This window comes from Propithecus coquereli, unplaced genomic scaffold, assembly GCF_000956105.1.
Source record: "Propithecus coquereli isolate 6110/MARCELLA unplaced genomic scaffold, Pcoq_1.0 Scaffold1, whole genome shotgun sequence".
In the NCBI taxonomy this organism is placed as follows: Eukaryota; Metazoa; Chordata; class Mammalia; order Primates; family Indriidae; genus Propithecus; species Propithecus coquereli.
Window position 1 is genome coordinate 4990693 of NW_012133857.1, and position 12064 is coordinate 5002756.

The 12064-nt window shown below is 35.0% G+C and overlaps 1 protein-coding gene across 3 annotated transcripts in view; it reads left to right on the plus strand.

Moving 5' to 3' along the window:
• Positions 1 to 12064, plus strand: part of CTNNB1 (catenin (cadherin-associated protein), beta 1, 88kDa) — a 38361-nt gene that overhangs the window by 15096 nt on the left and 11201 nt on the right. For all 3 annotated transcript variants that reach the window (XM_012663124.1, XM_012663195.1, XM_012663269.1), the window contains exons 2-7: positions 8894 to 8954; positions 9391 to 9618; positions 9826 to 10079; positions 10204 to 10442; positions 10531 to 10732; positions 11890 to 12034. In XM_012663124.1, the coding sequence (XP_012518578.1) occupies positions 8942 to 8954; positions 9391 to 9618; positions 9826 to 10079; positions 10204 to 10442; positions 10531 to 10732; positions 11890 to 12034 (1081 nt within the window). In that variant the 5' untranslated portion in view covers positions 8894 to 8941. The remainder of the gene's footprint in view (positions 1 to 8893; positions 8955 to 9390; positions 9619 to 9825; positions 10080 to 10203; positions 10443 to 10530; positions 10733 to 11889; positions 12035 to 12064) is intronic.

Here is a 12064-nt window from a genome sequence, read left to right on the forward strand (position 1 = left end):
AAGAGGCTTCTTGTGTATATTGTGTACATGTACCAAAGAATGAATGAAAATGTTAAATTACTAAAAATAGAAAATTTATTGATATAAGTAAATGACGTTCGCTTAAATGTAAAAATAATTTGTGTTGTTTCCTTGCTTTAGAAAACATTGGGTATTATTTTTGTAAAATATACTTAAGTTAAAAGCAAAATAACTGAGGAAATATTTAAAAGTTTTATATATGCTGAGCACTTTTGAAACAGTGAGAAACTAAAGGTACAGTCTCAGCTCTCACAGAGTTCATTCATTGAGCTTTTAAAATTTTCTTTTTTAAAGGTCAGTGTGCCAGTATAGTGGAGAAGGGAAATTCTTGCAATAAGTGAAGAAAAGGATGAGGAGTGGGAAATATGATTAGATTGAAAGGGCATGTACTGAGCTACAAACAGACCTGGATTTGAATTTTACCTGAGCAATTTATTAGCTATACTCTTGTATTAACTACTGTTAGTCAGTTTTCTCATCTGATAATTTGGGGAATGATAATCTGCTTTATTAGGTTGCTAGGAAGATTCAGTGAAATAACATTGGAACTGAAGTTGTTAGGAATTTATGTTACCTTGTTAAGTATGTCAAGGACAAAATTAGGTGTTTAAGCTGATATTGCAAGACAGTATCTTAAAGTTATGCTGTAAAAGACACCGTAAATGACTTCGAAACCTGGCATTACTTTGTAATGCAGTTGATTCTTAGAATACTGCCACTTTAATAGAATAAGAACTAAGAATGAATGAAAATGTTAAATTACTAAAAATAGAAAATTTATTGATATAAGTAAATGACGTTCGCTTAAATGTAAAAATAATTTGTGTTGTTTCCTTGCTTTAGAAAACATTGGTTATTTTTCCAAAAAATATGTCACTTTTGTTTTTAGCAGTTTGTGACTTGAGACAAAATGATTGGCTGAGTAGTTGCCACATTTCTTTTGCAGAAAGTCCATTTTAAAGGCCACTTAGCTTTTTATACTTGGACAAATATTATTTCTAATAATAATATATTATTTCTATATATTTGGTTCTGCAAATGTATGCAAAGAAATATGTAAAAAGCTGTGCAAATGATTTGAATACTTGATATATATTGAGCATTTTTTCTGTGTGTAGACCTTTCCACCACCCTCTCTCACCTGCACTACTACGGCAACCTAACTGCTGTCTCCCTGCTTTGCTTTTGCCCTTTATGGCCTTTTCCCCTCCCATACAGCTGCTAGAGTGAATTTTAAAAAGCCTATATCACAGAATGTGTTGCTTAAGGGGCTTCCCAGTACCCATTGGATTGTATTTTATATCCTTATTGATCAATATCTTTACCACATTAAGCTCATTCCTTCCTTTGCACTTGTGCTCTGCCTGGAGTGTTCTGCCCCATCTTTACCTCGCTAGCTACTCCTTCTCTGCTCAGATGTCACTTCCTCAGAGAGGCCTTCCCTGACCACCCACTAGAATAGCACTCCTCCTCCACCAGTCATACTTTTTCACCTTATTTTCTTCATAGCAGTTTTCACTCTAAATTGTCTTGTTTTTATTGCTTAATTCCCTAGTAATGAAACGTAAGCTTCACTAGATGTATGACCTTGACTCTCTTATTCATTGTTATTGTAATAACAGTAACATAAAAGGTGCTTAAAATTTGTTCAGTGGATGAATATGTATTCCATTTAATGGATAAATTATTTTTTATTCAATCCCTTGTTGATGGGCATTTGAGTAATTTCCAGCTTTTTCTCTATGAATGCTTCACTATATAGACTTCTTGGCATGCTTCTATGAATATTCCTGCAGAATACATTTCTTTTATAAAAATGGAATTTTTAAGTCTCAGAGGGTGTTTGTGCTTAATATTTAATGAATAGTGTTAGCTTGCCCTCCAAAAAGTTTCTGCCAGTTTAACCATATCCTTATCAGCAGTAGGTATTACCAATCTTAGCCAATCTGACAAGCAGAAAGTAAATGGATCTAAACATCTTGTTTATATATATTTATTGCTTGCTTTTTAATTTTTCTTTTGAAATACTAGTTCCTGTCCTTTCCCTGGTGTATAGTTTTTTCTTACCAATTTGTCCTCAGTTTTTTGTGTACTGTAGATATTAGCCTTTAATCATGTTTCACATGTTGCAGTATGTCATTTTTTGAATTACTTTTTATGTGGTGGGGTTTTGCCAGATTTTAAAAATTACACATACACACAAATTATCGTGTGTTTTCCTTTTGTTTCAGAATTTCAACTCATGCTTACATTGATTGTGCATGGTTTTATTTTTATATATACTAATATTTTATCTTGTTCTAATTTTTTACACATAAATACTTGGTGAATATAGGTTTAATTTTAATGTAGTAAATACAAGGATAAAAAAAATGCCTTTTAGGCCAGGCACAGTGGCTCACGCCTGTAATCCTAACACTCTGGGAGGCCAAGGTGGGAGGAGTGCTTGAGCTCAGGAGTTCGAGAGCACCCTGAGCAAAAGTGAGACCCCGTCTCTACAAAAAATAGAAAAATTAGCTTGGGCGTGGTGTTGTCTCTTGCCTGCAGTCTCAGCTACTCAGGAGGCTGAGGCAGGAGGATCGCTTGAGCCCAGGAGTTGAAGATTGCAGTGAGCTGTGATGATGCCACTGCACTCTAGCTGGGATGACAGAGCGAGACTTTATCTCCAAAAAGTAAAAAATGCCTTTTAGAATGACAAGCCCATTTTTCCCAATACTATTAATCAGGTAATCCACTTTCTCCCACTAACTAAAATATTAACCTTCTTCAGTTAAGAAATTGCCATGCTATCTCTGGGTATTTTTTTGATTACTATAGTCTCTTATTTATCTGTTCCTAATAGTACAATAATTGCTGTGCTGTTGGTTTATAATGTTATCTTCGTATCTGATAGAACTGGTCCCTTCTAAGAGTTATTTCTGAATTTTTATTACCCTTACACTTACATTCCAAATGAACTTGGGAATAATTTTTCAGTCCTAATGAAATCAACTAGAATTTTGTTGGGGGTACATTGAATTTTTAAACTAAGTTAGAAACACCTTTATACAATACAAAATTTTTTAGTCAAAAACAAGACTTATCTCTCCATTTACTCTTACGTACTTTTTATTGTTATTATGAATGAAATCTTTTTGTGATTATATTTTTCTGTCTTTGTGTATAGGAAAGTAGTTTTTGTATATAATTATAATGGCCACTTCTATTAAAAGTTTAGTTAAACTAAGAGTTGTTTTCTATTCAGCCTTATGAGACTATAAAATAAGTATAAAAGTGTCTCAAGAATGTTAACTGGTGTCCTAAAGTTTAAAAATATTTAGGCAATCATTTTGCGAAGTTGAGAGAAGTAGGATTTTCGGTTCCAAGATGTAGTAGAAACAGATTCTCCCACACAGCTACAATCCTTATCTTTCTAAAATAGATTTGCAGCCTGTTTTAGCTTTTGTTACTGCTACCTTTTTAAGGAAATGGAAATATTTTATCCTCATATTTGAGACTTGAGTATGGTTTAGCTAATTTACCAAAAGTGTACGTGACATACTAATGTCTCTTTCGGGTAACTCCATTTTAATTGTTTTAAAAGGTTAAAGTACAAAGGTATTCTTATTTTGAAAATAACATTTGGGCTTTATTTTGTCTGAAATGCTGATACATGCCTACTTTCTTATTTTCATTGTCTTTTTTTGCTATACAAATTATAGAGAATAATGTAACAAACACCCAAGTATTCACCACTCAGATTAACAGATGTGGTTTTGCTGTGTTTGACTTTAAAAAAAAAAAAAAAAACCTGCTAAACAATTGAAGCCAATCTTTAATAACCTTTCCCATCCTATTCCCTTTGCTGGCTTCGCCCCCCTTACCCCCGGCCCATGCTTCATTATTAAGAAGCTATGTATTCTTTGTATACTTTTATTAGTGGTACATAAACCATATGAATCATTGTTTTTTTTTAAACTTACTTGGTGTGAAATTATTTTTGGAAATTATAAAAGTATGCCTATTTAGATAAAGCCTGTTTAGTATGTACTTTGAGATAGGTGTGTTTTAAAATATCAGTCTCTGGTTGCTTATATTATTATAATACAAGCTGCAGAAAAACAGTATTTGCTTTTTGTAATAATTGTTCTTGGAGATAGACTGAAATTGTTTTAAAACATTCCCTTTTTTTCCTGAAGGACCAGTACTATTTTATGGTTGTATTAACTGACCAAAGATTCTGTGTGAAGTTACTCATTGGTGAGACTAACAATAAATCAGAAATGCAAAAGATACTACCATAATCTAATTATTTTAAATAGTAAAATTATATTCTAAGGCACATACAATTTGTCTAAATTTGCTATATCAATGATTATCCAAGAGGCTTCTTGTGTATATTGTGTACATGTACCACATCAAAAATCTAGCAAGCCCAAAAGCTATATGTAAAAAAAATTTTCTTTTTATGCATTTAAACTACTCAGAATTTAGAAAAACTTGTAGGATGGGGTGGGTGGCAGTATATACACTAGATGGATGGACATATCTATCAAAAATTGTTGATACTAACAAGTCCTTGGTAACCTGGCCACTTGTACAATGCCTTCTGTGAAAATTATATCGATTTATGCTTTGTATTTTGGAGCTATGTATCAAGGGACTTAAAAAATTTCTTACTCTTTAACCTTGTAATACTCCTCCTAGAATTTCTGGCAGTGCAAGAAATTAAGAGAATTCTCTGTATGCGGAGGTGTTTATTTGAACATGTAGGAATAGCAGACAAAATGGGGAAGGATACACTAAATATCCAAAATGGATATGCTTAAATTGTGGTATAGACATATGATACAATCCAGATGATATTTTATAATGGACTTCACAAGGAATTGATTTTTATATTTTTATTCTAAAAATATATAGCAGTAAGTTTAATATATCAAATATACCAACATGTTATCATTAACTATGTGGTAGACTTACAGAGACAACAAAGAAGTAAAGTTTTATACTAAGCATATATTATTTTATGGCTGAGGTAGGAAGACAATAAGCTATGAAGAAAGGAAGAGACCATTTGGTAAACATCCTAATTTTTCCTAGTCCCAAAGACATTTCCTATTTCTAATAGCCATTTTTGCACCTACATTTTTAAAGACAATACCAAAAGCATACATACATTTTAGTGTTGGGATCAGCAAGGGTCATTTGATATTTTTTGCTTATTGGCCATTCCAGGAAGACAAGACTCTTCCCAGAAAGAAACACACACAAACACGCACACACCACACAGAACTGAAGAAAACTGTAAAAGAAGAAAGCAGAAAGGAAAATAGCATGCGCGTAGTCACTTCAAATGTTTGTATTGAATGAAAAGTGCTAAAACATTTTGCAAGATTGAGAAAACTGTATAAATTTTTTAAATGGCAAAGTAATTACCAGTGACAGTTAATGAAAATGCACATGCATGTATTTTTAGATTTACAGATTAAATTTTACTGGGAACTTTTTTTTAATCCTTGAAGGTATATCAAAAGTTTATAAAGCTCCTAAAATAGAGTAGCATTTTCTTATTTTAAAACAAAGAATAAGTAATTGGCTTTGGTTCTTTTAGTACAGATTATTGGAAAAGTGAATTGTTAGTGTGAACTGCCAGTATAAAACTATTGTTTTATAATGTATCTCTTTTTATGTAGCAGAGTTACTCCCAAATACTCAAACTTTTGAAAACTAAGGTAATTATTAATAAAATAATTTTGTCCTGATAGGAACTAGAAAAATAACTTTAATGCGAAATCTGTTTTAGTTGTGTCAAGAATTTTCACATTGACTTTGATAGTGAATTTTGAGATTGTCTTTATAAAATATATAATTATATGTTTAAGTAGCAAAAAGAAGAAAAATGAAGGATGCACATGCCCACCCATTAGACTGGATGGAAACACATATGTTGGCCATCCTCCAGGATCCTCTTTCTTTGTCAAAACATCACTTGGTGGTGATAAAGCTGACAGGACACGAAGCATTCTGATGGAGTCTGTAGTCAGTGATCACATGCATTGGAACATTTTGTACAGTGCTTACACAAACCTAGGTGGTATAGCCTACTGCACACCTAGGCTTTATGGTATAGCCCATTGCTCCTAGGCTACAAACCTCTACAGCATGTTACTATAGGCAGTTGTAACACAATGGTAAATGTTTGTGTATCTAAACATAGAAAAAGAACAGTAAAAATACATTATAGTCTTATGGGACCACTATAGTATATGCATCCATCATTGACTGAAATGTCATTATGTAGCACATAACTGTATTTTTTAAGCACCCTGCCCCCCATTTTGATCGACACTTAGTGGATTTTCTCCATTTTTATTTTTCATAATTCTTTCCGAAATGCCTATTAATTGGAGTGCTAATCTCCTGGATTGGTCCTTGTTTCTTTTCTTCTTTTGTATTTTGTGTCTTTTTTTTTTTTATGCTGTAGGAAATTTTTTTCTATTGAACTTTTTATATTTTTCATTCTTTATGGGGTACTAAATTGAAATGCTCTGTTTCTCTCCCTACCCTACCCCCATTTTTAAGTTCTGTCTGTGTTTCAATGAAGTCAGTTTTTCTGTTGGTTTTTCTTGAACTTTGTCCTTTGATATTGACCCTTTTACTTAAGTGATTGGTTAAGCCTTGGTTGATTGCAAGCACTAGGATTGGGTCATAGTGATTGGCAGGGTGTGGTGGAAGGGAGCCAGCCCTTAGAAGGAGCTGGCCAAAGGAGGAATGAGGAAGGCTTTCCTTTGGGGCAAGATTCTCCCCTAGTTCTCTCTGGGCAGTCTATTTGATTTCTTTAGTGAATAATGCTCAGATTTTTAATATACTTGAATCTGTAGAGCAGTATAGGAGCAAGTGGGTCTTTGCCTTTGCCTATGTAGATCTCCCTTTTCACCCTCAGTTTTCACTTCTCTACATGTTGATTGACATTTACCCTCCCGCATCTCACAGAGTTGGAGTGAGAAGAAGAATTTTTATGTATGTTGCATACATTTTAAAGTGCTAAAAAAAAAAAAAAGTAGTGTTGAGAAGTCCCAACGTACAAATGGATATTGTACTTTGGAACATGAACTTGCTTTTTTTTATAAAATCGTTATAAATCATGGTCAAGTTACCAGGTCAGCCTACATAAACAGATTTTACCCAGTAACATGACTAAAATATTTTGTCTTTGCATCAAGAAGGAAACAATACAGTAAAAAGTTTTTTCCTAGAAGCCAGATGCATTGAAACTCTTTTTAAACTGTCATAGAGCCTGTAAACATGACAAGTTGGTTCTGAGCCTGTTGGCATTGACCAAAGGGAGAAGCTCAGTGTTGAAGATGTGTTAAGTCTCTTTTTTCAGAATATACTGAGGGCTGGTGAGGGGAACCCATTTTTCAGAACAGTGGGAAAGTAGTGAAATAGCGGCAAAGATAGGCAAAAGATAGACGCTAAAATGCAGCATCAGTGAGCAGAGAACCTGGGTGCCTTCTATTAATAGCATAGTATTTCCCAAAGTGGTCTCTGCAGATCACTTGCCTGCGTCCTAGACTGTTCATTAAGAATGGAAATTTCTGTGTTCCCCTCCAATCCTATTGAATCAAAACATTAAACACATAATCCTGCTTAGTAAATTCTCTTAAAAGCTTTTTGTGGAGTAGAATCATCTTTATTATTTTCTGTCCTTCATTTTGCCTTGTTTGTAAATTGTTAGTTATTTCTACTGTAGACACTGAAACAACCATCCACAACTCTTGTCAGCTTTATGTGTCAGTTGGTCTTTGTGATTGTAAAAATTTAGTGTTGGAAGAACAATTTTAGGAATAATCAACACATGCTTCCTTTACATAGAGAAAATAGGATGTTAGCATGTAGTTTCCTACTTCATTAAACATTTGGATTTCTTTGTGCATTAATTGAAAACATAGTTCACTCTTAAATATCTTATGCCATATTTTTGCACATCCAATGTGTTAATTTGTAAACGTTCATTATGGTAATTTGTAGTGTAAGATGAACTTGTTTAGGGCAGACATTGTAATAAAGGAAATTTTGTTAGAACTATCTGGAGGCTGTGAGCCTTTAAACTATTCTCATTTCCAAATAATTCCCTGTGTGATTGTTGTTTTTCCTGAATATTGCACACTAAAGACAAAATGCAGACATAAATTAAATACTAAGATTTTTATATAAATGAAATTAAATTTTTTATATTGATCAAAATAGTATCCCAGTTGGTAATATTTGTATTTATAATAAGTCATTGCTATTTATTTGTGTTGCAGACTTTTCATTTGAAAAGTAATTTTATTTCTTAGTAAAAAATCTAAAATCCACTGTTCTCATCCAGTCACCAAAATCTGCTTTATAAAAATGTTTTAGATGGCACGGTATAGAAAAGAGAACATCTGACTTGTTTAATGAAAATTTGGTGTTTTTAAAATCCCATTGGACCTCTACTGCTTAGGGGAATCTATGAATTTTTCAGTAAGAGGTTAAAAAAGGAGAAGCCTTTAGGAATTTAAGGAGGAGTTGATTTTTGAATAGTTTTTCACCTCTCCCAGGCTTTTATTATTAGAACCTTTTTGCTTTTTCATCAACATCCTGAATATCTGTAATTTATAGTTCTACTAAAAAGCCATATGTGTTAAGGAGTAGTTTTCACTTAGAAGTTCAACAATGATAGAGCTGTGGTTGAGGTATCTAGAGAACATGAGGTCTGTGTTTAATTGTATCATTTGGTGAAAGAGGATTTGTTTTTTTTGTGGGCAAAATACATGACATTTAGCAGGCATCTCAGTGACTTATGAATATTAAAATCAAGCTAAGTTTAAATTCTAATGACTTTTGATTAACTTTTTTTTAGGGTATCTGAAGTATACCATACAAGTGTTTTGAAAATCCTGCGTGGACAATGGCTACTCAAGGTTTGTGTTATAAATCTCTAGTTACTGAATTGGGACTCTGCTTGATTGCCATTAACCCAGTCTGGCTCAGATCCCCCTGCTTTCCTCTCTCCCTGCTTACTTGTCAGGCTACCTTTTGCTCCATTTTCTGCTCACTACTTCTAATGGCTTGGTGAAATAGCAAACAAGCCACCAGCAGGAATCTAGTCTGGATGACTGCTTCTGGAGCCTGGATGCAGTACCATTCTTCCACTGAGTAAGTGAGTAACTGTTAGGTAGTCCCCTAAAGACAGATATTTCATCACTAGCTAATCCAGACCATCATTCTGCTTTTCTTGGCTGTCCTTCAGATTTGACTTTATTTCTGAGGATACTTCAATTGGGTCCTATTGCAGTTTTAAAAAAATTAAGGTAACATTTCCAATGTACTAATGCTAATACTGTTTCATTTTCACAGCTGATTTGATGGAGCTGGACATGGCCATGGAGCCAGACAGAAAAGCAGCTGTTAGTCACTGGCAGCAGCAGTCTTACCTGGACTCTGGAATTCATTCTGGTGCCACTACCACAGCTCCTTCCCTGAGTGGTAAAGGCAATCCTGAGGAAGAGGATGTGGATACCTCCCAAGTCCTGTATGAGTGGGAACAGGGATTTTCTCAGTCCTTCACTCAAGAACAAGTAGCTGGTAAGAGTATTATTGCCCTACTGAAAGTTAGAATGCAGTTTTGGGAATTAAATAGCTACTCTTAAAAAGTTAGTGTGTAATAGATTAAATAAAATGTGATGGTGAAGAAAAGGGTGTGATTACAATATAACCTTTACCATTTAGGATAATAGATCCTCAAATAAATGCTGAACTGTGGATGGTGAGTGTTAAGTTTACGTTTTCCAGATATTGATGGACAGTATGCGATGACTCGAGCTCAGAGGGTACGAGCTGCTATGTTTCCTGAGACGTTAGATGAAGGTATGCAGATCCCATCTACACAGTTTGATGCCGCTCATCCCACCAATGTCCAGCGTTTGGCTGAACCATCACAGATGCTGAAACATGCAGTTGTAAACTTAATTAATTATCAAGATGATGCAGAACTTGCCACACGTGCAATCCCTGAACTGACAAAATTGCTAAATGACGAGGACCAGGTAAGCAATGACATGGCTAGCTTTTCAGTCTGCTTTGAAGGAAACTCTCAAGGAGTAGTTTCAGAGTATCTACCCAATATCAGTATTTGGAAGCTAATGATGTCTCTTAATTCCTATATTACAGGTGGTGGTTAATAAGGCTGCAGTTATGGTCCATCAGCTTTCTAAAAAGGAAGCTTCCAGACATGCCATCATGCGTTCTCCTCAGATGGTGTCTGCTATTGTACGTACTATGCAGAATACAAATGATGTGGAAACGGCTCGTTGTACTGCTGGGACCTTGCATAACCTTTCCCATCATCGTGAGGGCTTGTTGGCCATCTTTAAGTCTGGGGGCATTCCTGCCCTGGTGAAAATGCTTGGGTAAGAAAACACTGTCAGAATGCTTGAAGCTGAGAAATAGAAGAATATAATCACAACATTTCTCATGAGGGTTTTTTCTTTTTCCCAGTTCACCAGTGGATTCTGTGTTGTTTTATGCCATTACAACTCTCCACAACCTTTTATTACATCAAGAAGGAGCTAAAATGGCAGTGCGTTTAGCTGGTGGGCTGCAGAAAATGGTTGCCTTGCTCAACAAAACAAACGTTAAATTCTTGGCTATTACAACAGACTGCCTTCAGATTTTAGCTTATGGCAATCAGGAAAGCAAGGTAAAAGAATTGTTCTTAATAAGGTTTTCATGGAGCATTGGAGACCTCCAATGTCATGTCATTCCACGCACTCTTACCGATTCATATTATGCCTCACCCTTTGTATGTATCCAGAAAAGTTGGATATCTCTATTCCTTTAAATATTTGAATGTATGTAAAGCACCATGCTAAGCACTAGCGATATAGAAGGCAATATTCTGTTCCTATTTTCATTCTTAAGTGAGTGGTAGACATCAAAATAATCAAATTAATATTTAACCCACATGTTAGGAAGAAGAGGAGGGTCTGTGAGAGCACGTAACAAGTGAAATAGACCCTGTTTTGAGGGTTCAAGAAGACATCTTGGAGGAAGTGATGGTTGAGTTCAGCTCTCAAGGTTGAGAAGGGATTGACTAAGTAAAGGTTATGTGAGAAAATGGCGTCTTTGAAAAGTTTTAGAGAGGGAGAAACATGGTGAGTTTGGGGAGTTTAAGGAATCAAAAGAGTGAGGAGGAGGAAAGGTTGAGATGAGGCTATTTAGATAGGCAGGGCAGATCCCGCAGGGCTTTGTAGAGCATGTTAAAAGAGCAGTGGAAACAGTTTTTAGCAGAGGCATGAAGTGATGAGATTTGTTTTCAGAAAACTGGGGCAGGGTCAGGAGATGAGGGTATACAGGGAAGTAAAGAGCAAGACTGAATGATTATTTTATGGTATCTCTTTTTAAGATAGATATAATGAAGAAAATCAAAGGGCCAAATGGTTAGGAGTTTTAAGGAGCCTCCTAAGAATAGGAGCCTATTCTGGTTCAAATTTTCAGCACATCAGTTTTGATATTATAACTTTCATATTTGAGCATTACTGTTGCATACCAACATGGTTTCTACATTCTTTCTTTTTTTTTTTTTTTTCCCTATAATTGTTTTGGGAAGAAGGAAATTGGGCCAGAGTTGATATATTCTTGGGAGGACTGGGATGCCTGATTTTGAGTGGAATGCTTTATAGGAGGAGTTGGATAGGGCCCCAGTGTGGGAGTTTGAGTGATGGGGCCCAGGAATACATTTAAGTCCAATGGTAACCTGGCTGAAATTCTTGTATAGTAAAATAGGTTGGTAATACAGCTTTTTTCCAGGTGTTTGATCAAGATTCCATCACTAACAACATATATACATGTTTTTAGCTGATCATACTGGCTAGTGGTGGACCCCAAGCTTTGGTAAATATAATGAGGACCTACACTTACGAGAAACTACTGTGGACCACAAGCAGGGTTCTGAAGGTGCTGTCTGTCTGCTCTAGTAATAAGCCAGCTATCGTAGAGGCTGGTAAGTATATGTATCTGTTCCGAGTCTTGG